A 27,864-nucleotide genomic window follows, 5' to 3' on the forward strand; every position below is an offset into this window, starting at 1 on the left:
TCCGAAAGGCTTCAGCAGGAACTTCAGCCAAGACTAAGTCCACAGTAAATTTTATCGAATCGTTAATTATTCTGCAAATTGTCCAACAAATTTATGTCTTAAGTTTAAAGTTGAAAATTAATTAAATGATTCCCTAAAATGTCTACTTCTTTAATAATAAAGTTCGTGTTGATTAGGTTTGAAAATTAATTAGATAATTCCCTAAAATGTTTACTTTTTTATTTATAAAGTTTGTGTTGAATTGGTTTGAATTAAAATAAGGGTTTTTAAATTATAGCTTTTCATCAAAGTCGAATTGCCAAATCTTGTCTCGGATGAAGGGATTAGAGAAGATCTACGCACCTTGACCTACGTAAGAAAATGTGTAGAGCTGTGTTGGTATATGTGTATGCAGGATCCGCCTATGGTTATCATCAGCCCCGAGAGAGGACAAGAAATCGACAAGGGGTTGTTTTCCCTCCATGGCCGCCGCGGGAAGACTGTGGAAGTCTGTGTGTGGCCTGCTCTTCTGCTTCACGATGGCGGGCCGCTGGTGTGTAAGGGATACGTCCTACCAGAGGAGAGGAAACGAAAGAAATAAGAAAGAAATCCTATTTTATGAGTGTATTTTCATTAATGTTTGGAATTAATTATGACTGTTAGGTAATAGCATTTTATGACTGATCATAAAGATGAACAATAAACATATCGCTTTAAGAGTGAATACCTATTATTATGTATATATTGAATGTTATAATTCTGTTGAATTTGTACAATGATTACAAAAAGAATTGAATTTAAAAAAAACAAATGCTTTTTAATAAAAATTAAATGCTTATTCATATATATTACTAACTTCTTAGAAAATTTTGCATATGCGTTTGAGCAATTTTTTTTCTCACTTTGCATGAATGTTTGTTTCTCTCTAAACGTTGATCGTTAATATAAGTGAACATGAAAAAATGTTTAGAAATTTTTTTTTTATAAATCTGATGAAATACTTTTTTCATAAAGTGCCATATTTTAAAAACAAAAGATAACTGATGTTATCGTGACCAATAAATTTCATTTTGAAACACTGTTTATTTAAATTATTTGAAGTAAAAGAAGATCATAATGAGACTTCGTACATCCAGGAAGTGAAGTGAATTGTTAACCCTGCAAATGGATCTATATGAGAATGTTTAACCTATTCCAGAAATAAAGAACATCGAAAAACGAGCTGATTAGTTAAAATTTTTCTTTAATGATTTGAACAATAGGTATAAATACGAGGAATTTCTTTTTATTTCATTGAATGGAATTTATTTGGAAAAGAATTGCATCGTAAACGAGAAAAACAAGTATGTGTTCGTTAGTTAAAGAAGTAGAAAAAAATGCATTTTATAAGCTATCAGATATGAAAAAATGTATTTAAGCATTATATATATATACAAGATAATGATAGCACACTTTGGATTATATCTGCCATGAATTTAGTGGCATATTTTAAAAATCTTCTTCTCAAGAACTAAGGTACCAGGAAAGATGAAACTTATGGAGAAACATCCTCAGTTAGTGTAGATTCAAGTTTGTTCAAATCATGACCCTCGGGGGTAGGGCGGGGCCAAAATGGCCGACCAAAGTTTTATATAGAAATATATCGGAAAATTCTTTAAAAATCTTCTCAAGAATGTCAAAGCCATAATTCATCATATTTTTATGGGAGCATGCTCAGGTAGTGTAGATTCAAGTTTGTTCAAATCATGACCCCCAAGATAGGGCGGGGCCAAAATGGCCGACCAAGTTTTACATAGAAATATATAGGAAAACTCTTTAAAAATCTTCTTTTTAAGAATGACAAAGCCATAATTCATCATATTTATATGAAAGCATGTTCAGGTAGTGTAGATTCAAATTTGTTCAAATCATGACCCCCGGGGGTAGAGCGGGGCCAAAATGGCTGACCAAAGTTTTACATAGAAATATATAGGAAAAGTCTTTAAAAATCTTCTTCTCAAGAATGACAAAGCCATAATTCATCACATATATATATATATATGAAAGCATGCTCAGGTAGTGTAGTTTCAAGTTTGTTCAAATCATGACCCCCTGGGGTAGGGCAGGGCCAAAATGGCCGACCAAAGTTTTACATAAAAATATATAGGAAAATTCTTCAAACATCTTCTTCTCAAGAATGACAAAGCCATAATTCATCATATTTATATGGAAGCATGCTCAAGTAGTGTAGATTCAAGTTTGTTCAAATTATGACCCCCAGGGGTAGGGCGGGGCCAAAATGGCTGACCAAAGTTTTTAAAGATATATATAAGAAAATTCTTTAAAAATCATTTTCTAAAAAATAGCAAATCCATGATTGGTCATGGGACTACTTTTGGATTTAAACTTACTTTACAATAAAAAGCCATTTTCTAATTTTTCCTACCCTTAGTGCTCAGGTGAGCGATGTGGCCCATGGGCCTCTTGTTGTGTATTTGAAGAGTAAAACTAGGCACAAAAATATTGGTATTGTCCCTAAGTATGGCATCATTATTTATATTCGTATCATACTTTGAAATTTTAGGGGAGGGGTTGTACACATGTAAGTCTCACTTAAATCCACCAGTGTATATTTTGTATTAATTTATCGGGGAAGTGTTATTCTTCGACAAGAAAATTTATCTTTTATGGTGTATAAGAATTGGCTTGTATTTAAAGTACTGTTATTCATCACACCTACTAAGTGCACATTGTCATGTTGACAAACTGACTTAAGCATGTTAAGTATCCAGTCTGGTAATCTGATTTTAAATACTATTTGGTCCTAAAATGGCGAGCGAAGTGAGCCAAAAAATTTTTTGAATTGAAGACTTTTGAGATTAAATTACACGTAAATAAAAAAGGTATTTTTCACAATATTTAAATATCATAATTCAAGGTCAGATTATTTATTTTCTCTGTAGTGGAGGAAAGATTATTTATTTTCAATATTTTCAGGGACAGATTATTTATTTCCAAAATCTGCCAGCCCCCCCCCCCCCCTCAGAATCAAATGGTCGTCCCCTAAGTCAACAGACTGACATTTTCGATCGAAGAATTAATTTTGTCCTAATAAGCAAATGTAATTTTATATATATAAAAACCCATTAAAATTAAGTGTTTCATTGTTTATCTTTTTTGTTACACAGGTATTCGATATCAAGATGTCCACAAGTCAAGATATTATAACATGTGACATATGCAAGCAAGAGCCCCTGCACCATTTCTGTAATGGTTGTGAAATCCGTTTGTGTAAAAACTGTGTCGTCACCCATCTAGAATCTGAATCTGTAGAGGGACATACTATAGTACAATACAAACATAGAGATGCCAGGAATATACAGCCTAAAGTGTGCCTCGATCATCCGTCAATGGCTAAAATATTATATTGCTGAAAATGTTTTGCCCAGATTTGTGTACGTTGTATTGCAGAGCATGGCGACCATACAGGTGAAGTTGTTGACTTAAAACAATTAGTAAATTCACAGTTTACAGAGATTGTTTAAAGTTCAGAACACCTTAATATTGAATTATTACCAAAATGTAGACAGAGTATTGAAAATTTGAGACAACTTTTGGAAGAAGTAAACACAAAATATGACAATGAACGTCAAAAAATACTTGACGTAGAAGATGACTTGCATCGTAAAGTAAAAGAAGAAGCAGATACTCTTATCCGTGAATTAAACAAGCAGAAAAAAGAAACAGTAGACATGCTTCAGAATATGATAAAAAATACCGAGGCAAACCTGCAAGAAATAGATCAAACAATAGATATGTTTGCGGCGGCTAAATCCTCTCTTGATGAAGTTTTGAAGTTCAACTTTGATGAAAACTCTTTAGAAATCGAAAGCAGTGTTGGGGTTACCTTTCTTCAGTTCAAGCCCCAGGGAAATTTCCCTGTTGGTTCGTTACAAAGGTACAGTTGTGTTTCTAAAGTTTTGTATCCACAGAACATTTCAATAAACCATAAAAGAAATGGATTTTGTCTGAGGATTAAATGTAGCCTTTTAAAAATATTTTTTAATAGTTCATATGCACACAAAACAAGCATAGCATTTAACAATATTATCAAAAATTGGATATGACGTATCTGTTCAGGCAAGTTGAACAGTAAAGAGATCTTTTCAGTATTTTGATTATAATATGAAACGTCCACTGTGAATATATAGAATGTTTTATTTGTTAAAAAAATTTAAAAGGGTAGAAATTAAGAAAATTATTCAAGTAGATGTTTGATAATGCAGAAAAAACTGTTTCTAATGCTAGGATATTTTATTTAATTTGATAAGGAGGCTTTTAGCTCACCTGAGGCTGAGGTGGCTTTTCTGATCAAAATTTGTCCGTTGTCTTTCATTGTCGTCGTCGTTGTCCTTGTAAACTTTTCACATTTTCATATTATTCTCAAGAATCACTGGGCCAATTACAACTAGACTTGCCACAAAGCATCCTTAGGTAATGGGGATTCAAATTTGTTATAATGAAGGACCACGCCTTCTTCCAAGGAAAGATAATTCAGAAATAGTGAACATTTGATGCTATGTTTTAAAAATCTTCTTCTCGAGAACCACTGGGCCAGGAAACATGAAACTCATGATGTGGAAGCATCCTCAGGTAGTGTAGATTCAAGTTTGTTCAAATCATGACGCCCGGGGTTAGGGCGAGGCCACAATGGCCGATCAAATTCTTATAAAGAATATAAAGAAAAAATCTTAAAAATCTTAAAAACTTCTTCTCCAGAACCATTGGGCCAGGAAACAAAGAAACTCATGTGGAAGCATCCTTAGGTAGTGTAAAATCAAGTTTGTTGAAATCATGACCCCCGAAGGTACCCTTAAAAACTATAGTTAACTAAAGTATTCTATAGTAAACTATAGTTAAATAATTTAATAAATAACCCTCACCCTTATCCTAATTTATAGTTTTTCAAAGTGTCAAATTCTTCGCCAAAGTTCTTCAAAGTGTCAAAGTTTTCGCCAAAGATTTTCAAAGTGTCAAAGTTTTCGATAAAGTTTTTCAATGTGTTAAAGTTTTCGCAAAACTTTTTCAAAGTGTCCAAAGTTTTTCAATGTGTCAAATTTTTCGCCAACGTTTTTCAAAGTGTCAAAGTTATAACTATAGTTAACTATGGTTAACTATAGTAAACTATAGCAAACTATAGTTAACTATAGTATTTTTTTTTTGGTAGGGCAAGGCAGGGTCTTTTATTTTATATAAAATCTTCTTCTCCAGAATCATTGGAACAGGAGAAATGAAACTCATGTGGAAACTCAGGTAGTGTAGATTCAGGTTTGTTTTAATCATAACCTCTGGGGGTAGAGCGGGGCCACAATGGCTGAATAAAGTTTTACATAGGAATTTATAGGTAAAATCATTTAAAAATCTTCTCAAAATTAGCAAAACCATGATTAGTGATATTAACATGGAAACATCTTCAGGTAGTGTAGATTCAAGTTCGCTCATATCATGACCCCTGGGGGTGTAAGGTCTTAATGGGCAATCAAAACTTTGCATTACAATATATAGGAAATTTCTTTTAAAATATTCTTCTCAAAAACTTTGAGCAAAGCCATGCCATGATTGGTGATATTTATTGAAGCATCCTCAGATAGTTTAGTTTCAAGATTGTTCAAATCAGAGTTCTTGGGGGTAAGGTGGGGACTCAATGTGGGATCATAGGAATATATACTAAAATATCTTTAAAACTTTTCTGGATAACACCAAATCCATGATTAGTTTTTCTTATATGGAACTCATGGAAGCGTGGTTTAGATTTGGGTTTGTTCAATTTCAAATTAAATTTTTAAGGTGTGGCCACAATGAGGGTTGAAATTTTTGCATGAGAAATACAAATATATAGAAAATCAAAAATTTTCTCCAGAGTAGAAAAGTTTTGTTTAGTCAAATTGACATGTAAGCATCTGCAAGTATTGAAGAGTTAGATGTATTCAAATAATGTCCGGAGGACGTGTTAGTGAGGTGTCACAAGGAGAGATCAAGACATATCTTGGAAAAATCTTAGAAAATCTTTTCTTTTCAAGTATGGCAAAGTTATACATGTATGCTTTATTGATATATTGACATTCTCAAGTAATAGAAAATTCAAACCCCCCTTCCCAAAACAAGTTAACTTTTCAATTCTGAGCTGATTTGTGTTTTTTGACCTAGCAAATCTGCACAGGTGAGCGATGTGGCCCATGGGCCTCTTTTTTTATTAAAAGTACACGTGTTAAGAAAATAATTAATATGACTTTGACATTTGTGTTTCTAATTACATAATTTTGCCAGTATAAGTCAAGAAAGACGTTTGTTAGATGAACCATTGGATACAGAGATCATTGAAAAGGTTAGATTTTTATCTCACCAAAGCCGAAGGCTCAAGTTAGCTTTTCTGATCAAAATTTTTCCGTTGCCTGTCTTTGTCGTCGTTGTTTTTGTCGTCGTGGTGAACTTTTCACATTTTCATCTTCTTCTCAAGAATCACTGGGCAAATTTTAAACAAACTTGCCACAAAGTATTCTTGGGTGATCGGGATTCAAGTTTGTTCTAATGAAGGGCCAAACCCTCTTCCAAAGTGAGATAATTATGAATTAATGAAAAATTAATGACATCTTTAAAAAAATCTTCTTCTCAAGATCAACTGGGCCAGAAAAGATGAAACTCACGTGAAAGCATCCTTAGGTAGTATAAATTGGCATTTGTTCAAAAGTTTTACATTGGAATATATAGGAAAAATCTTTAAAAATCTTCTTCTCCAGAACCACTGGGCCAGGTAAGATGAAACTCATGTTGAAGCACCCTCAGGTAGTGTATATTAAATTTTTTTCAAATCATGACCCCCGGGGGTAGGGCCAGGCCACAACTGAAGATCATAGATTATCACTGGAAAATATAGGGAAAATCTTTAAAAATCTTCTTCTCAAGAACCACTGGACCAGGAAAGATAACATTTATATGAAAACATCATCAGGTAGTGCACCAGTAAATTCAATTTTTTTTCAAATCATGACCCCCGGGGGGTAGACCGGGCCACAATGGACGATTAAAGTTTTCCATATGAATAAATACAATGGAATTTTTTAAAAACTTTTCTTTTTAAGAACCACAAAGCCATGATTGGTTATATCTTAATGTAAACATCTTCAGGTGGTGTTGTTTTAAGTTTGTTGAAGTCATGAGAGGGCAGGAGGGGATAGGTAGGTTGAGCCACTATTGGGGATCAAAGTTTTGCCTAGAAATATCGAGGAAAATTTTGTTTTCCAAAGAACGGAAAAGCCATGTTTAATAATATTAATGTAAAGGCATTCTCAGGTAGTACAAAGTCATACTGGTTCAAATGAGGACTCTCAGGGGTAGAGCTGGGCCACAATGGGGGGGGGGGGTCAAATGAATTATAGGAAAATGAATTATCGGTTTAAATTGAGATATTTATATCTCTGAACGTATAAGTCATTTAATTGTTACAGACATTTCAGATGCAGAATTGTTTTTGATAATTTTTTTGCACTAAAATATTTTCAAGGGCAATAATGAAATCTTAGTAAAAAAAAATATTGAAAATTACTTTTTTGAATAAATTCTTTTATACATTAAGTAATTAATTTACTTACAATAAGGAATTTGGAGTTAATTCATAAATTAGTTATCTTTACTACCAAATCATATTCAGTTATTAACTATCATATTGAGTAATACCGTTAATATTACTTAAAATGAATTTTAAAAAATACTAAGCAACATTTTATTTTGAGTGTACGTTTATTTTGTTCACATAAATTGATTGATTGTACAATCGTATTAACGGGTAACCCACAAAATTACTTCCACTCGAACATTGACCCCTACAAAGAACTTTATTCGGTAATTACCAATATTTGCCCCCCAAATCAAACTTTGATGGAGATATATTTAATTAAGTTCAGGGGAGTATGTGCTGACTTCAAAGCACTGATTATTTTCATAAGTAATAACGCAATATGTACGTAATGACGTCACAAACATGACGTTAATTTCAGTTTTTTATGAATTTTACTGAAAAATGTTTCATAAAAACAATTTAAAGTTCGTTTTCCATAATCAGGTTAACCTCATTCACTGAGACTCGTGAAGAGGTACCGGGATGACTATTTCTCACTATTCTTTTTGAACTCGATCGGCTTGTGGAGGTACCGGGATTAATCGATTTCGCTTTTTTCTTTTATTATATTATTCCTTTTAAATTTGTGGACCAGATCGGCTGCCATGGTTTGGGAGTGGAGATGTTACCCAACCTGTATGAAATACAACCAAGTCAAGATTCAGCTTTCCACTCAAATCTTGTCTATCCCGGCCGTTCATTTCATACTAGGTTTACGTTTGTAGATTTCAATCTCCATATTTGTAACTCGTTCGAAATTTGCAATAATTACTTTTTATTATGATCTGAATTTTAATTACTATTATTCTGAACTTGAATACTTTTTAAACTTTTAATGCACTTTTAAAATAATTTCCAATCTTTTGCATAATCTTTAAATATTGTTTTCTGTAGTTAATTTATCCAAATATTTGACCTCTGGTCACTTCAATACTATTGGTTCCTTCTACCTCCTAATCAAATACATTTTCCGATAAACAAGTAAACAACCGCATTCCATGGTATATTCTGGGAATCGTTCGATCCGGTTAAAAGGTTAACTTAGCGGCCAGCATCAATGTTTATTTATATCTTCAGGAGCGAGTTATATCTTAGTCATATCTCCGCCAAAGAGTGCAAAAACGTGTTACCATCTTATTTTAGTGCCATTTTTGTTATGATAAATGTACAAATTTCGTCGATATTTTGAGTAAAAGTCACCAAGCACAGGTCTGATCAGACTCAATATTTTGATATGTGTAGAATGATAATATCAATAAAACATGTAAATATTGTTCCTGAACAACCCTGCGCTCTATAAATCTTAAAGCTAAAATTGTCGAAATTTTGTCCATTTTGTCCTCTTTCTGAAAAAGGATATAAAATCGGACTAGTTTGTGACGTCATAAAAACAAAAATTTTGAATACACTGCTTTCACACTATAATATTTTCTGTTAATTTATATTTCTCATACAATTCACGAAGTTTTCAAAATTTGACTTTTGTGGGGCAAATATATGCAATATACCTCATATAGTTCTGTAAATGATTCCACAGTACTCAGAAATACGTGTAGACCCAACGAATTACCCACCAAACACTTAACAAAACTTTAAGCTACTTGTGTAAGTATTTGACCTTGTGACCTTGGCCGACGAGTTTGACTCATTTTTACAAAAGAATTATCACTCTTTAATCTTGGACTATACTTTTCGCATAGTTTGTGCTTGGGCATACTTCTCATGTGTATTCATTGTGACAAGACCTTTCTGTATGTATACACTTTTTTGACTTGGACTTAAGAGTTTGTCACACTTTATAAAAACTTTAACTTTGGCCACAACTTTCGAACAGTTAGAACTAGGGCTTTTATATTTCACAAGTGTATTCTTTGTGACAAAACCTTCCATTTGGTACCAACAATTTTGACCTTTTGACCTTTACCTTTGGAGTTTGACAGGCAATTGAAAATTTTAAACTTCGCCATAAGCGGCAGTACGGGGGCATCAGTGTTTCATAAACACCTCTTGTTTAATAAAGCTTTCAAATAGCTCAATGTCATTTTCCTTGTATGCAGAGATATATTTATTTGCAACTGCATAAATGCTTTAAATCGAAATGATAACATCATTTTTAAATTCATTATCCACTCTAGATGGTAGTCTACAGCCTCTGTCATTAACATTTTGAATTATAATATACTTCCTAAGTTTCCAGCATTGACATCCTAAGCGTTGCAAATTTTTATACATTTTTCGAAAACATTATTTTTTAGTATATTTACTTTTTTCGTATATTTTTTTATATGAATTGGCATACGATACATTACTTTTAAAAACAGAAAAAATTGTAAGTTCGTTATATAGTTTTCTTGTACCTCTAATGATGTTTATCCTATATAAAAGTAAGGCAGTAAAATGTTAATAATTCCCTAGAAATCTCAGTGAATGGGCTTAATCCCCTTGCGTTAGTTTAATGGGCTACTTCCTCCTCCGGAAGATAATTTCAAAGTTATCCATAATCCTCTAAATTTTACTGTTGTATCTGTTAAATATGTTCATGGACTAATTCCCTGTGCGTTAGGTTTGAAGCTAATTCCCACCATTCGTTATCCTCTATTTGCAGCGGTATAATAAAATAGTTTAAAAGTATATCATTGAGGGAGTTAGCAAGATTCCAGTTAAATAGTTTAAAAGTACTGTATAGGGGATTAATTTCACGGGTTGTAATTTTCACGTTTTTCTCGTCTCTGACACTGTCGCGGTTTCTTGAATTCGCGGAATTGGTATATAATAAAAGTTTACTCCCTTATCTATACCTTTTGAAAACTTATTCACTGTTTCTTGAATTCACGGTTTCATCAACACCGTGAATATAGCGAATATTAACACCGCGAGTTATTTTCCCCCTATACAGTATATCATTGAGGGAGTTAGCAAGATTCCAGTTCCCCTCGACCAGGACTATCCCTCGGCTCGGGGAATAGTCCTTTTCGAGGGAATTGGAATCTTGCTAACTCCTTCAATGATATACTTTAACTATATAATGTGCTGTATTTGTGTATAATAAGTTTTCATGCTCCATTAGCAGGAAGAGGACAGATATGAGGAAAATTTTTCATGATGCAAAGGATGGAGAAATCAAGGATCATACAACTCCAGCAACTCTAGAAGTTAACGTTCTGTTTCTAGAGGTATTAATATTTCAGTTCTAATTTAATCAGCAGAGTGATTATAAATCTGTTCCTTCCTATGGACTCTTAAATTGGTGAAATGTAATTTTGATATGTGTTTAAATAAGCAGGGATAATAAAACTATCCCCAAATAAGAATTATCCAATTTGCTAGAAAAGAACTTGATCTATCATAGCCGAATGGGGAGTGATCATTCGACAGTGAAAGGATGGGAAGTTAAAATAAAAATACACATGTGTGAAACAATTTGGATGCTTGCTCCCCCATGTAATAACACGCATTCCCATCTTTCACGTTTTGATAATCCGTTTTTGTTCTGCTTTAAATATATAGTTCGAGATAACAAACAGTATTCTAGATCCACAAAAGTCCACAAAACAATACAAAATAGGAACAGAGCAAACACGGATCTCCAAAACATCAGAAATAAGATCAAGTCCCATGGAGGAGTGAGCATCCCCTGCCGACCGGTCACAACCCCTGCGAGATAAAATTCATGATTTCAGGAACTTTTATGAATCTTTCATGAACATTCATGATGTGTTCATGACTGGTTCATGAACTTCATTAATGAATATATTCATAAAAAGTAGTTCATGAACAAATGATGAATATATATGAATACTGGTAATTTTCAGTTTTAAAAGAAAGAAAAAAATGTGTAAGTTCAAGGTAAAGATTGTTCATGAATTTTCATGAAGACTAAAATAATTTACATAAACGATAATAATACAACTTTTGCAGGCTGATGTAATTGTTGAACAAGGCCCTGATATAATTAATAAAATGTTTTCACCAATTATCTTAAATCATGAAATCTCTATACATTTTGTCTTTTTTTATCATAATTAAACAAACACTGTATAATCATTGAGACAAGACAAGACAAGACTTTATTCTCATAAACTGTACAAAACAGTATAGAGAGGATATTACAAAAAATATTTTTAATAAAGCGATTAAGCATACGTAAACAAAGAAAAAGAAAAGGAAAAAGATATTTTTAAAAAAATGACAATGTCAGAGACCACGAGAGCCAACTCTCTCCATTATAATTTCAATAAATTTACATTATTCAATTAATTTTTCCCTGCTGTTCAAATTAAATAGTTGGTCAAACGTAAAAACATAAAGATTTGTATAATAATACTTGGGCAAAAATTATAATCTAGAATTCTTAATGTATGGGTCAGTGCATTTAAATAAATAATGAAATTCATCTCCTATTTCCTTGCACAAACACAAGTGACAAATTCTGTTTTTTCTTGCAATATAATACCATCTACCTGTTTCATTTGGAAGCTTAGCATTTCCATTTCTAAAAATACAAATGAATTTTTCATAGAAAGTTTAGGAGGTAAAGTCAACAAGTATTTCTCAAAAGTTAATGACTTTTAAAACAATATATGATTAAAACTTTTTGGCGAATTATACATATCACTAAACCACAATTGTTTAAATTGATCTTCAAGAATATTTTGCACCTTAATATTTAATTGAGTTTTGTTGCCATACATATGCCAATCAACACTCATTCAAAATACTTTTAACAGCATTACGCCATGGTATATTATAATTGTTTAACATATATAATAGTTTTGATGACATTTTAGTATCTTGTGATACCACAAGTATTGCTTTTCTTTAGTTTTGCCTGGCACATTTACAATCATCTGTAAACCAAGGTTTATTAACTTTACAATTTTTGATTTCTTTGTTACAGTTTATATAAATTTTTCTGTGCCAAATACTTCTTTAGCACTTTCTACAAAGATTCCACCAACCTTATCTACATTCAACTGCACAGTTTTTATATCATTTTCAAGGACTTTAACTACATTCACCTTTTTTCAACATATTTTTGGTAGGTCAACTTTTTATCAGTATCCCAGTTTTTAGCAACTACATAACAAGGGCCACGAGGTTGATAATCAGTTCTACATTCTTTAAAATGTTCATTTCTAAACATTAATGAATCTTCAATAAGATTATGCACATCTGAAAAAAGTATGCAAAATTGTAGTTTTCTGAAATCTGACACATATTTTATAAAATCAATATTGGTTATACAATAATCCACAATACTTGTTTGTTTACAAGTTAATTCCCCATCACTATCACCACTTGATCTACCATTATGTATAAAAATATTACACTGTTTACAAACATCTAGACGTCTTCTTCCACATTGATTAATAACTATATCTTTAGATTTTCTCCCGACAGCGTTAGGGTTTCCAATTGGTTTGCATCAACATACTCTTCAAGTAAAATATTTTCACCAATAACAGGGGTTACAGTTTCTAAATATTATTTTAAAAATCTTTTCCAGTTGACACGCTACTATTGAAATCACCAACTAAGCATATACATTTATCTTCAATTGTTATGTTTGATATTTCTCTTTCGAGTGCATCAAAAATTTCAGCAAAGGAAAAACGAGAATTTGAGGGTGGTATGTAAACAGTTCCTATTAATATCAAATCAACTTTGTTACATTTTTTTACTTGCAATTTTAATCCACAGCACATTGTCATATTCGTTATTAATAACAGTAGCATATTTAGCTAGAGTATCTCGAACATATATATTATAATGCCACCATATTTCCGTATTGTTAATTTTGACCTATGCTTACTAAATACTGTAAAATTAGGAATATCAATAATGTCCGCTTCATCAGATTTTGCTTCTGTTAAACAAACAAATTAACATCATACTGGTTGATAAAATCAATTTCTACAATCTGAAGTTTAGATAGGAGCCAACAAACACTCAAACTAACAATTATTTTTAATTCTGAATTGCTTCGTATTGCTGTAGGTCAGTATTTACGATGTTTACACATCCGGTGTTTTGCTCTCTATGGTATTCTTAGTCTTCCGTGTTCGCAACGCGTACTTCAGGGTTGCTGGCGGAGGGCAGTGTGACGTTCCCGCAAAGAGTTGATCTGCATTTAGAAGAGGGTGCCGATTCCATGGGGATGGCAGGTACATACAGGCCACGGTTGGTTCCAGTCTGTCATCGGGTAGTGGATAGACTCAAACGTTATTGACAAAAAGCTTATCTGCGATCATCACCGCTTTTCTGTTTTGTTGCTTAAGTTTGCTTGTTTATAGTGTGGATAGAGTACTTTCCTTCGGTCGTTTATGGCCTTTGGATATTGTATATTGACCCTGAATGGTTTTTCGACTAACGTGGCGGGGGCCGCTCTTCTTACTCTCTCGCGTTCTTTAAATAACACAAATTTTGCTATAATTGGGCGGTGTTTTCCTCCGAAGTCTACGGAACTGTACTCTATGGAACTGAATTTCCTCCTCGATTCCCAATTCATTGTGTGTGAAGTATTTCAAAACTGCCTCAGTATCTTCTTCTTGAGCTTCTGGGATGCCATCAAAAATAAGATTATCCCGCATTGTGCGCATCTGTAGATCCAGGTGTCGCTCTTTCGGGTCAAATAAATTGTTTTTCACTGGTCTAGGACTCAGATATTACATTCTTATTCTCTTCAACTATGACTTCTGATCTTTTCCTGATCTGGACCACCGATTCTTTTATTTTATTAACTTCGCTGCTTTGGTCTTCACATTGTTTGCTTAAGAAATGCAGGCCTTCGTCCATGTCATCCATTTTAGATTTCATTGTCTTGAGCTCATCGTTTGTGGTCATCACACTTTTTTCTAATTCTCTTAATTTTTTATCATTAAGGTCGAGTTTGTTCAGTTTGTTTGACATGTTTTCAAATTTATCTGACATAGCTTTCAGAGCGTCACGTATATCGAATTGTTGTTGATTCGGTTGACTGGCTATGGGTGAGACAAAACCAGCGAACTGTCCTTGAGGACCTGGGGCCCATATGGATTAAACTGATTTAGACTGATTTCCTTGATAATTTAAACTTGCATTAAGTGTTGCGTATTGCATAATGGCGGCCCCGGGATTGCACATACTTGCATTGATTTGAGCATTTTTAGGATCCATACTGTGGATTCTTGGTATGGAGGCTTGATTAGTACTCATGCGAATTTTCTGTTCACTGATGTTTACATTCTTATTATTTCTTTTCTTTGTCTTCTTCATCGCACTTCCAGGCTCTATTCCCGAACATCATCGTTCCAATGGATATGACACATGTAACGGGAACCAGTGTTATCAAGGGACTAGAATGAGACAAACCTTTCCCAAAGTACAAGTCCTTACCTTGATGTAATTAATTAATTCAATATAGTCTATTGATCATAGTATTTGGAAAGTCGTACTAAACCAATTGTATATATTGGCCACACTGGTTTATTTATTTACCCACTGGCAGGTTCTTTAGCGATTCGTAGATTACGATCAACACCTTTTTTTGAAATGAAAAGATTTGTAAAGTTTTATAATTTATTACAACAAAGGTATAATATGATTTTAGAGTAGTTGATAACAAAAAATTGCAATATGTTATTATCATTCCATGTTTAACTGGCTGCACTACATTTAATAACTAGTGCTAATTGTAACGGGGACCGTTACAGATGTTCCCCAAACGCTCCCCAACTCCCTTTTGGTGCCATATTCCCTGTAAGCTTCATTAAATAAGACAAACTCTATGCATTTGAGACTTTAACAACGTTTACCCAGAAGTGTACCAAGTTCATTCAAATTTTGCGTGCGCATGTGAATGCATGTGCGTAATGACCATATCTTCTTGTCTACACAATTTATATATTTTAATATACTAAATATAAAAGCATTTAATCCAAAAGTATTAAAAAGATACGCTCATTCAAGTGTTTATTTTATTTTGCTCATTTCACGTGCACACACGTGCATACATGAGCATGGTGACCATATCTTCTTGAAGATGTCCGTTACATCTATCTATGTTCTAAATCCCACCCCGTTTGGTTGAAATCCAAGGGAGTTATAGCTGTTTAAAGTTTCAGCCAATCAGATTGCAGTGCACGTACATGCACGTGTATGCATGTGCATGGTGACCATATTTTCTTGTAGTAGTCCAGTATATCTATCTGTGTTCCAAATCCCATCCTGTTTGGTTGAAAATCAAGGGAGTTATAGCTATTTACGGTTTAAGCCAATCAGATAGCAGCGCACGTGCATGCACGTGTTTTCATGATAATTGCTATATATCATGTTGTAGGATATCCTAATGCATGGCGATTTTCAAAATTTCAAAGGATTTCGTCCAAAAATAAGAAAGATATTGAGACTTTAGTTTCAGCCAATCAGAGCAAAGCGCACGTGCATGCGCGTGAGATCTTGCTATTTTGACCATGTCATATTGTCTATGCTTCTAATATATTTTTATATTATAAGTTTCAAAGCATTTCATCAAAAATTTAAAAAGTTAAGCCTATATCAATTAAATCGGTCATTTCACATGTTGCACGTGCACGCTCTTGCAAGCACGTGCGCGCAAAATTACCTTCGTTCCGCAAATCTACATAACATGTCTACTGACCCTAAAAACATTTCACCTTAGTCGGATGTACAGTTTACGAGATCATTCCCGGACAAAAAAGTACCCAGGAAGAAGAAGAAAAAAAATAACTAGTGCTAATTGTAACGGGGACCGTTACGGATGTTCCCCAAACGCTCCACAAATCCCTTTTTGTGCCTAATTCCTGTAAGACATTTTAAAAAATATGATCAGTATCGAAGGATTTCATCAAAGAATTATAAAAGCTACAATGATATAAAATATATGTCAATTAACGCATTGTATGCGCAGGCACGTGCATGTACATGCAAGATGATGATGGCATGTTGTCCAAACAATTAACATTTCTATATATCGTGAGAATAAATGAAAAAAAATCTTTACAATATACATTTTAATGTTTTTTTTAAATATTGGCCATTTTGCGTATTTCGTGCGTGCACGTGCACGAATGCATGTTCGTGCATTCAATTTTATAGGAACATTATGTAGGAATCCATTATACCTAGTCATATTATAAATTTTATCCCGTTTCGTTGAAAACTAAGAAAGTTATAGACATTTAAATTTTCAGCCAATCAGATTGCAGCACACGTGCATGCGTATGCTTTTCATGATAATTCTTATATACCATGCAGTAGATCTTTATAATGTCTAGCCATGTTCAAAATTTCAAAGGATTTTGTCGAAAAATAAGAAAGATATTGTGACTTTAGTTTCAGCCAATCAGAGCGAAGCGCACGTGCATGCGCGTGAGATCTTGCTATTTTGACCATGTCCTCTAGTCTATGCTTCTAATATATCCTAATATTATAAGTTTCAAAACATTTCATCAAAAATGTAAATAGTTACGTTTATATCCCTTATATTGGACATTTCTGGTGTTGCACGTGCGCGCTCTTGCAAACACACGTGCATGCACATGCTTTCATGATAATTCTTTTATATCAGGCTGTAGATCTCCCTAATGTATGACTATGTTCAAAATTTCAGAGGATTTTATCAAAAAACCAGAAAGATATTGAGACTTTAGTTTTAGCCAATCAGAATGAAGCGCACGTGCATGCGCGTGAGATCTTGCTATTTTGACCATGTCATCTTGTCTATGCTACTAATATATCCTTATATTATGAGTTTCAAAGCATTTCATCAAAAAATACAAAAATTGCGCGACTATATTCATTATATTGGTCATTTCACGTGTTGCACGTGCACGCTCTTGCAAGCACGTGCGCGCAAAATGACCTTGATTCCGCAAATCTACATAACATGTCTACTTACTCTAAAAAGGTTTTACCTACATCGGACGAACAGTTTACAAGATCATTCCCGGACAAAAAAGTACCCAGGAAGAAGAAGAAAAATAATAATAATAATAATAATAATAATAATAAGAAACAGAGTAAAAACAATATGTTCCCCAACTTCGTTTGGGGAACATAATAATAAGAAACAGAGTAAAAACAATATGTTCCCCAACTTCGTTTGGGGAACATAACAAGGACACATGTCATGTGTTTTTAACTGAATGAAAAGCAAGTGCTTATTTATAATTATGAAAAGTTTGAAAATCTTGTGACAAAGACTTCAGCGACATAGATTCTACATTTGTATCTTAAAACAAATTTGTATTTATTACACTACAAAGCTTCCATACACCCCAAAATGTAGGCCAATATAAAAATAAACACAAGGATAACCTATAAATATATCTCACTGAAGTAAGGTAAAGAATATCTAATTCTACCCTGAATCAATAAATGACTCTACTATGGGAAACTACATTACTACATTATTATGCTACCGAACTTGAAGTTCTTAAAGCACGAACCTTGCGTTCTTGACCCCTAGCAGAGTGATATTCACAAGTTGAGTACAATGTACCTCTATATATAGGCAGAGTAAGCCAATTATACACTAAAAATAAATGCCTGATCTGATTGGGTAGGACAAAGTCTCTTAACCAATAGAATTACAGAATAAATATTACGTTTGATGTGACTGACAATATGGCGGGTAAAATGAATAATAAATAATAATATAATAATAATAATAAAATTTGTATAGCGCCCCATTTAAAATAATTTATTCTAAGGCGCTGAACAGACACTATGTCAGATATACAAGTAGTTAAATACAACACAATAATCATAAAAACAATAATCATAAAACATAAAACCTAAAATCATTCTAAGAGATCGTAACTAACATAAGAGTAAGCAAAAATTATATGCTGCTAGACTAAGATCAAATTGAGATCACATTAAAATTTTCACACAATCGGGTTGTGCCCAAAATAAATAGTCTGAGGACAATAGAACTTAATAACTTGTTCAAAAAATAAAAAAATTATACGTCGCATGCTATCTTAAAAAGATGAGTCTTAAGATCTCGTTTAAAGGCTAAAAGTGACGTCTGGAAGCGGAGAGCATCAGGTAAACCATTCCACAAAGTTGCCGCTGCATGGTCAAAACGACGCGTTCCGTATGTCTCCGTGCGAACACGAGGTTTCACAAGATGTTTGGAGTCATACGAGCGTAGAGTTCTTGACGGTTGATAGACTGTTATGAGTTCCTCAAGTTATGATGGTGATGTCCCCTGGAGTACTTTGAAAGTGTATAAAAGGATCTTATAATATGTTCCAAATTTAACTGGAAGCCAGTGAAGAGATATCAGGACTTCGGAGATATGATCATGCTTCCTAGTTCGGGTGACAATCCTTGCTGCCGTATTTTGTACTCTCTGTAGCCGTGAAATATTTGTCTCTGTAATTCCATAGAATAGTGCATTTCCATAATCAAGTCTTGATGTAACTAGAGCGACAACTAGAGTCTTACAAGCATCTTCTGTTATGAATGGACGGATTCGACTAATATTTCGTAGTGTAACCTTCGTAAAAACGTATCATATATTTATTAACAACTAAAATTTTTTTTCTCTTGTCCATACTGTTCCGTACTATCCTTGCGTCGAAACGCTTTATATATTGTGAAGCAGTTAAAATGTCACATTTTTGTGCATCGTGTGTGAATGACACAGCACAGACTGAATGGTTTTGTAATATCTATGACATGACCCACATTCGTATTTTGTGCTCTATTCTCCTTACGTCTTCATAGCTCAGAATACTCAATTTGAGTGCGAGTAGAGCCCAGAGATATTTGTTGTCCTCCAGTTATGGCGGCTGCCATATTTGTTATGAAAAAAAAGAAACTAAAACGCTCATGTGTAATTGATGTTGTAAAAATTCCAATTCATTATTTGATAAAACTTATATTGATTTTAAAAATTTAAATTTCAGTGAAAAATTATTCAGAAAGTGTTTATTATTTTTTTAACAAAACACTTAGCTCTGCATTACACTTTGTAAAAAGGCGAGGCAAACTTGAAACGCGCGAGACGTTGGAAATGTGAATTGGTAGAATGTGAGGATAATTAGCGTAGTCATTCTTAGTCAACCTTTGAGGAAAATAACAGAATACAAAGAAGGAATATGATGAGGATTTGTTACGCCCGCACATGTTACCGTAGTTGGAACTCTTTTGTACAATGAGGTAATCTTGTATCATTTGCGTTATTTTTAAGTTCATGGCGGCAAGCACATGGTACGACATAGCCCTCACATTTATGCGAGAATAAGGCACAAGTTTGTTTTGTATGTGTATTTTTGCGTATTCGATCTAGCTGTAATTAGTTTTCTATGTATTGATTCTGTGTAATTGTTATTGTTACAGTTTCACGGTGAAGTTTGGTATCTTGTGACACTACGGCGGGAATACCCGTATTTTTGTTTTGAATTAAACTTCATCAGTTAAAACCTAAGTAAACCTTATTTTATCTACGAGAGGGCCGATCCATAACCGCACATCTCTGCCGTAATAGTGAAACTCCTTCCCAGGGTAAAACGGTGAGTGTGACCTATGGAAGCTTAAAGACGCCACTACCTTCTGACTTCACAGTATTTGCGATGCATGATGTTTCTGTGATGATGTGTAACTGTGAACGGAACATAATTTGCGATTTATGTTGATGACATTAACTGTGTGAAAATTGTATGGTGACACGTTTGCGTTATAAAGTGACAATTTTAGCATTACTATACATAACATATTTGTGACTGTGTGTTAGTAAACAGTGTGCTATTAATTGATTAATGCTATTGATTAGTGCTAGATAATTATTATAGTTGTGCATATGAACAATTATCAAGACTGTGATGTAGATTGGAACTGTATTGACTCTTGTTGCAAATGTTGATTTGTATTTAATATGTATACATGTGCATGTATTTACCTTGTGTGCTAGGGGAAGGTTCTGATATTTTATTGCAATATTTTATCACATAGTCAGTAGGTAACATTGTATTGTATCTAAGTTTAGATCCCTAACTGTGTTACAAATATGTCGAACAAAGAGATGTCCTATACAGATGCACTTTCATCTATCCCCCCTGAAACAAAGGAAGACAACAACACAGGTAACGACAAGGAAAATGTTAAAACAACTTCTGAGGAAACGTCTAAGGACTCCGGACAAACAAGCCAGAGCAATACATTAAATATGCGTGAGCGCAAGATGACAACGAAAGGTTTGGAATGGCAAGTTGATCAGATATGCTCAGACTTTAAGCTCAAAGCTACAAGATGGCGAAAGTGCGCAGCTTCTTTTGAAGTTCTTATTTCGGATTCGAAGGATACCTCTGCTATCAGGCAAGAAAGAGACGTTCTTATTAGTATTACGACTAGTCTGAATGAAATCCTTGAAAGACTGAAACAAATGCTCACAAATGAAGAAGACGAGAAGTACAGAAATTTATTTGATCAATACCAGGGGAGGATCGAGATTATTCTAGGAGATAATCACACATTAATGAGAGACATTACAAATTGCTTAAGAGAATTAGAGTTTGACTCTGTCTCCAGGATTTCAGGTAGATCGCACAGCAGTCGTACATCAAGGTCAACGAGGGTTTCCAATACCTCCAGAAGTTCCAGGAAGTCAGTAGATACAGTCATGGAGGCAGCAGCGCTGAGACAAAACTGAAGTACATTGATGCAGAGGCGAAACACAAGGCAGACCTTGAAAGGATCAGAACCCAAAAGGAGCTTGATATAGCGCAGGCTAAGTTAGAAGCACTTGAGACTTTGGGAAGTAATGAACCATTCTCGTACAGTGATTTTAAACATTCGATTCCCGAGCTTGACTCCAAGGAGCGTGTTAAAAGATTCATTGATACTCAGGTAAGGCCATCAGAAGCGAAGGTCAAGATAGAACCAGTATCGGAAGCACCACCTATTTTGCATAGGAACCTCATTCCTCCAGTATTTACTCCTCACACACAACAGGAATACGTCGACACTAGTACTGCTTCAAGAGTACCCTTAAGCAACATAGACTTGCAGTCACTTAACAATCCGTCACTGCCTAGTAAAGATGACAAACAAATAGAGCAAGGCTTATTGGATCTGGCTACTTCACTAGCGAAGCAAGTGAGTCTTAGTCGTTTACCCCCTCCGGAACCTACCATTTTCTTAGGAGATCCGTTGAAGTATCCAAGTTGGAAAGCATCATTTCAAACACTCATTGAGCAGCGTCAGATTCCAGATTCAGAGAGGATACATTATTTGAAGAAGTATCTGGGTGGACCAGTGAAAGATGTCATAGAGAACTATTTTCTGTTATCAACAGATGATGCGTATGAGGAGGCTAAAGGACTGCTAGACCAAAGATATGGTAACCCATTCATTGTTGCCAATGCATTCCGTGACAAACTGGATAAATGGACAAAGATAAGCTCGAGAGATGGTGTTGGACTGCAGCGTTTTGGTGATTTTCTCAAGCAGTGTTATACGGCCATGCAGAGTATTGGAAGCTTGGACATTCTCAATGATGACAGAGAGAACAGAAGACTGCTGAGCAAACTTCCAGACTGGCTTGTGACAAGATGGGGTAGGATCGCCACACAGTATAGAGAAGAAAGAATGGAATTTCCACCATTCAAGAATTTCATGGAATTTATCGTGAAAGAAGCCAAGATTGCGACAGACCCTATTACCTCCATTGAGTCTGTAAAGAAGTCTGAACTCACCCAATCAGAGCCGAGTAAACCACGACCTGATGTCAGGGTACGACAGCGAGGTGCAGCTGATTATGGAAAACGATCTTTCCTGACAGACGTTGACGAGAATCAGCCCGCAAATGTGAACGTAGCAAATAGAAGTGACAGAGGGAGAAACTGTGTTTTGTGTGAAGGGAATCATGAACTAGATGACTGTAAACAGTTCTTAGCGAAGAGTCTGGAAGGAAGAAAACAGTACGCAAAGCAGAAAGGTCTGTGTTTTGGGTGTTTACATTCGGGTCATCTATCAAGGAAGTGTCGTCAGAGGAAAAGATGCAAAACTTGTTCCAAGTTTCACCCCTCATCTTTACACGGGGACATCTACAGACGAGAACAACAGCAGATTACAGAGGACGTGGATAAGGCAGCAGTTCCAAAGGAGAGTTCATCAGGGACAACACTTATGAATCACTCTGGAGCATCTAGCAAAAGTACCATGATACTTCCAGTTTATGTGTCACATAAAGAGAACACAGAAAGAGAGAGGTTAGTGTATGCGCTACTTGACACACAATCGGATACAACCTTTATTCTGGAGAAAACTTCAAGGGCCCTTGGACTTACTGGTAGACCTGTGAAGCTGATGCTTTCTACTATGTATGCAGAGAACAAGACCATAGATAGTTGTAAGATTGGAGGACTTGTTGTACGTGGATTCAGTGGTGAACACAGAATAGCGTTACCTGAGACATACACAAGAGCTATCATGCCTGCTAACAGATCCCATATCCCGACACCGGAAGTTGCGAGAAGATGGCCTCATCTGGAAACTATTGCTGATGAACTTCTACCTCTGACAGATTGCGAAGTTGGATTACTTATTGGTTACAACTGTGTGAAGACTTTGACGCCTAGAGATGTTATCGTTCCATCTAAAGACGGACCTTATGGTCAACGCACTGACTTGGGATGGAGTGTAGTAGGCATAATGGAGAATGACAGTTCAACGGAATGGGAAGAGGATCCCATAGGAATTAGTCATCGTATTGTTGCGTGCGACGTGCCTACAGAATTGTGTACATCTGAAGCATCAAGGCAAGACCATGTTGTATTTTCTGTAAGGAACAAGATAAAGGAAGTAATCGACCCTGAAGACGTAGTTAGGATGCTTGAAGTGGATTTCAGTGAGAACTTTAGCAGTTCAAAACATGTTTCCTACGAAGACAGAAAATTTCTGGATATCATGGAAAAGGGGATTCATAAGTGTGATGGACATTATGAAATGCCATTGCCTTTCCGAGAAGCAATGTCATACCTGAGCAACAATAGAGACATGGCATTTCAGCGACTACAACACTTGCGAAGGCGACTTGAGGAAGATGCACAGTATAGCGAGCACTACATTTCCTTTATGAGAGAGCTGATATCAAATGGTTTTGCCGAAATAGTACCGAAGACGGAAATTGGTGTCGATAGTTGTCAGGAGTGGTACATCCCACACCATGGTGTATATCATCCGCAAAAACCAGGAAAGCTGCGTGTAGTCTTCGATTGCAGTGCAAGATGTATGGGGCAGTCATTGAATGACCATTTGCTGCAAGGACCTGACATGATGAATATGCTTTTTGGAGTTTTGTGTCGATTTCGCAAAGAGCCAGTGGCCTTTGTGTGTGATATTGAGCAGATGTTTCATCAGTTCAAAGTGAATGTTGAACATAGAAATTACCTACGATTCTTGTGGTGGGATGATGGCAATTTCAATAAGGATCCTACTACTTACCGGATGACTGTACATCTATTTGGAGCAGTGTCTTCTCCAGGATGCGCCAACTTTAGCTTGAGACAAGCTGCCACAGACGGAGAGCTTCAGTTTGGGTCTGATGGTGGGAACTTCATCAAACGAGACTTCTATGTTGACGACGGACTGAAGTCGGTAGCTACTCCAGAGAAAGCCATTAGCATCATAGAGAGAAGCAAAGAGTTGTGCAGCAGAAGTAGTTTGAAGTTACACAAGTTCCTCTCAAACTCAAAGGAAGTTTTGGAGAGCATTCCAGCTGAAGAAAGAGCAAAGGGACTAGCAGATATTGACATACGCCATGACAAGCTTCCCATGGAAAGAACCTTAGGTATACAGTGGTGTATTCAGAGAGACGCATTTCAGTTCAAGATTACACTGAGAGACCGTCCTCTTACTAGACGAGGCGTTCTGTCGACTTTGAGTTCCGTATTTGACCCACTTGGATTCATAGCACCTTTTGTCCTAGTTGGGAAACAAATCTTGCAGGAAATGTGTAGAAACCAGACAGATTGGGATAGCCCTCTTCCAGAGAACTTGAGACCTAGATGGAGATGTTGGAGAAATGATCTTGAGCAGCTTGGTTCCTTGGAAATCAAGAGATGTCTAAAACCCGAGAACTTTGGAGATGTTGTTGTAGCTGAGCTACACCATTTCTCAGATGCGAGCACAATCGGGTATGGCCAGTGCTCATATCTTCGTCTCATCGATGACAAGCAGCAAGTACACTGCTCTTTAGTTATGGCAAAATCCAGGGTCACGCCACTCAAGCCAGTAACCGTACCTCGTTTGGAACTTACTGCTGCGCTCGTTTCTGTTAAGGTCAGCTCCCAACTTCTAGAAGAGCTTGAAATCAGCAATATTGTCGAATGGTTCTGGACAGATAGCACTGTTGTTCTTGGATACATTGCTAATGATTCTCGGCGATTTCATGTTTTTGTTGCCAACAGACTTCAACAGATTCGTGGTCACACAGAACCATATCAGTGGAACTATATCAGTTCAGCAGAGAATCCAGCAGACATGGCATCACGCGGTGTTACAGCTGATGAGTTACGAAAGAGGAAAGAATGGTTCAGAGGACCCAAGTTTCTATGGGAGTCCAGTTTACCATTTACTGGTCAGCCTGTCAGCAAGCCAACTATATCCGACGATGACCCAGAGGTTAAGCGTTGCCAGGTGTTTGAGACAAAGGTGGAACCTACTGAATATGAATCATTGACAGATCATTTGGAACGTTTTTCTGATTGGACCCAGGCAAAGAGACTCATAGCGAACTGTTTTAAGTTCAAGTTATTATTTAAGAAGGACGCTTGTCAGAAGGGAACAGACGCAGTGCTTTGCCATGAGCAAGGATTGCCAGTAGCATTATTGGAGAAAGCAGAATTGGCTATTGTAAGATTAGTTCAGAAAGAGGCTTTTAGTGAAGAACTGAAAATTCTTCACAGCACCAAGAAATGTGAGGAAGTTAACAGGACGAAAACCGTTCGAAAGACATCCTCCCTTTACCGACTTGACCCATTTCTGGATGATAATGATGTTTTGCGAGTCGGTGGTCGTTTGCGGAAGGGAGAATTCACGTCTTATGTTAAGCATCCAATCATTCTACCAAGGAAGTCACATATTACAAGGCTTATCATCAGACACTTTCATGAACGCAGCAGACACCAAGGACGAAGTATTACCACGAATGAGATAAGATCAAATGGTTATTGGATTATTGGCTGCAGTTCTGCTGTGTACAGTGTCATTTCGAAATGTGTGAAATGTCGTAAACGTCGCAGCCAAACACAGGATCAGAAAATGAGCGACCTACCTGCTGACAGACTTGCAGCAGAGGCACCATTTACATACAGTTGTGTAGACTTTTTTGGACCATTCTACATCAAAGAAGGTAGAAGAGAGTTGAAGAGATATGGAGTTCTCTTTACATGTATGTCTTCGAGAGCCGTGCATCTAGAAACTGCAAACTCTCTCGACACTAGTTCATTCATCAACGCTCTGCGCAGATTTCCAATAAGAAATATTGGCAGGACCAATAAGACAACTGAGATCAGATAGAGGCACAAACTTTGTTGGGGCTGAGAGAGAACTCAGAGAATCTTTGGAAGAATTAGATGATAGTCGTTTGAAGCGGTTTCTCACAGCTGACGGATGTGATTATATCCATTTCAAAATGAACGTTCCATCAGCGAGTCATATGGGCGGAATTTGGGAAAGGCAGATCAGGACAGTTCGCAATGTGCTTTCTTCCCTCTTGCAGGATTTTAGTGCGCAGTTAGACGATGAGGCTGTTAGAACCTTTTTCTGTGAGACTATGGCTATTGTCAACAGTCGCCTACTTACCATTTCGAACTTGCATGATCCATTCGCCCCCGAACCGATCACACCGAACCACCTTCTAACCATGAAGTCTAAGGTTGTCTTACCACCACCTGGTGAGTTCCAGAAGCCTGATTTGTATTGCCGTAAGAGATGGCGCCGTATACAATACCTGGCCAATGAATTCTGGATACGTTGGAGAAAGGAATTCCTTCAGACCCTCCAGACGCGTACAAAGTGGTCCTCGCCCAGACGGAATATCCAGACAGGAGATGTTGTGTTAGTGAAGGATGACAACTTACCACGAAATCAATGGCATCTCGGCCGTGTCGTAGAGACGTATGCAAGTGAGGATGGATTCGTCCGGAGTGTTAGATTAGCTATCTTTTACAGTTTTTCATTTTGCATGACTTTCATTTTGCATGCATTTTCATAAATAAACATGAGTTATATTGCAATTTTTGTTTAAAAATAAGCAAGAATATTCATGAATAGTCATGAATTTTATTCATTCATGAACATTCCTGAGTAAATTTTACAAATTATTAATGAACAATTCATTAAGATGCAATAAACTTATTATTGGACAAATCTTGAAATATGACTATTCATGAATTATTCATGAAAACAAATATTCATGAATATTCATCAATTTTCTTTCATGAATAAAAATTCATGATTTGATAATGTCCAAAAATAAGTTCATAGGATCTTCATGAACAATTCATGAACATAAAAGGGTTCTCCACAAGGGGTTTTACCACGACCCGCCATGGTTATATTTATGTGCGCCATGGTGAAACGAGCTGTGCCATGATGACATTTTATTGCATTTAAGTCCTGACAACTACTTTTTTAATGACTTGAGTTGTTGATTGTGTTTATACTTCGACTGTCATGCACCTCGCATGCCTCGAAGGAAAGCGGACTGTGCTAAACATACAGAGCGTCAATCAGCTGATCAGATGATCAATATTTTGAGGGATTATTATCCAGTACATATGTTAATAATTTGGGGGAACTTCAATATGTTCACTACATGATTAGATATACAACAGATTTATAAAAGATGACAATTACAAGCATGAGAATCGTCATGCTTGCGATTAAATTTTCTGTGCCAGAAAAAAATACTCAAATTCCTCTGTATTTAATCAATTTCCCATGCTCTGTTTTAAAAGCTTTAACTTTATTATTTGTGTGATGAAATGTGCATATGGCTTACGTTTCAATCGCCGTCTTAGTTTTAGAGTTAATTCCTGTTGTTATGAAACATCGCGTGGCGCTTTTTTTTTATTAGCAATTGACACTATACAAAACTTGGTGAAAAATGCAATAACTGGGAAAATAAAAAGTTTAGAAAAAAGGGAGACTAGTCCAAATGTTCTTTTGTGTGTTAACTTAAAAGAAAATACTACCAATTCATCAGTTTTAGTCAT

At 35.5% G+C, this 27,864-nt stretch overlaps 1 protein-coding gene, 1 long non-coding RNA gene and 1 pseudogene across 2 annotated transcripts; all 3 read left to right on the forward strand.

Annotated features, from left to right (window-relative positions):
* LOC134240768 (uncharacterized) lies at positions 1-1,118 on the forward strand. Its single transcript, XR_009986518.1, has 2 exons — positions 1-44; positions 278-1,118. It is a non-coding gene; the product is annotated as an uncharacterized LOC134240768 (long non-coding RNA).
* A 2,592-nt stretch (positions 1,119-3,710) lies between these two features.
* LOC134240734 (uncharacterized) overlaps positions 3,711-27,864 on the forward strand; it is a 42,122-nt pseudogene continuing 17,968 nt past the window's right edge.
* Positions 20,652-27,242, forward strand: LOC134240722 (uncharacterized). Its single transcript, XM_062722788.1, has 4 exons — positions 20,652-20,852; positions 21,185-25,997; positions 26,137-26,795; positions 27,165-27,242. Exons 1-4 carry the CDS (start codon positions 20,652-20,654, stop codon positions 27,240-27,242), a joined length of 5,751 nt encoding a protein of 1,916 aa, XP_062578772.1.

Source organism: Saccostrea cucullata, unplaced genomic scaffold, assembly GCF_032062105.1.
Source record: "Saccostrea cucullata isolate Sc308-1 unplaced genomic scaffold, CSIRO_AGI_Scuc_v1 ctg1514, whole genome shotgun sequence".
Classification (NCBI taxonomy): Eukaryota; Metazoa; Mollusca; class Bivalvia; order Ostreida; family Ostreidae; genus Saccostrea; species Saccostrea cuccullata.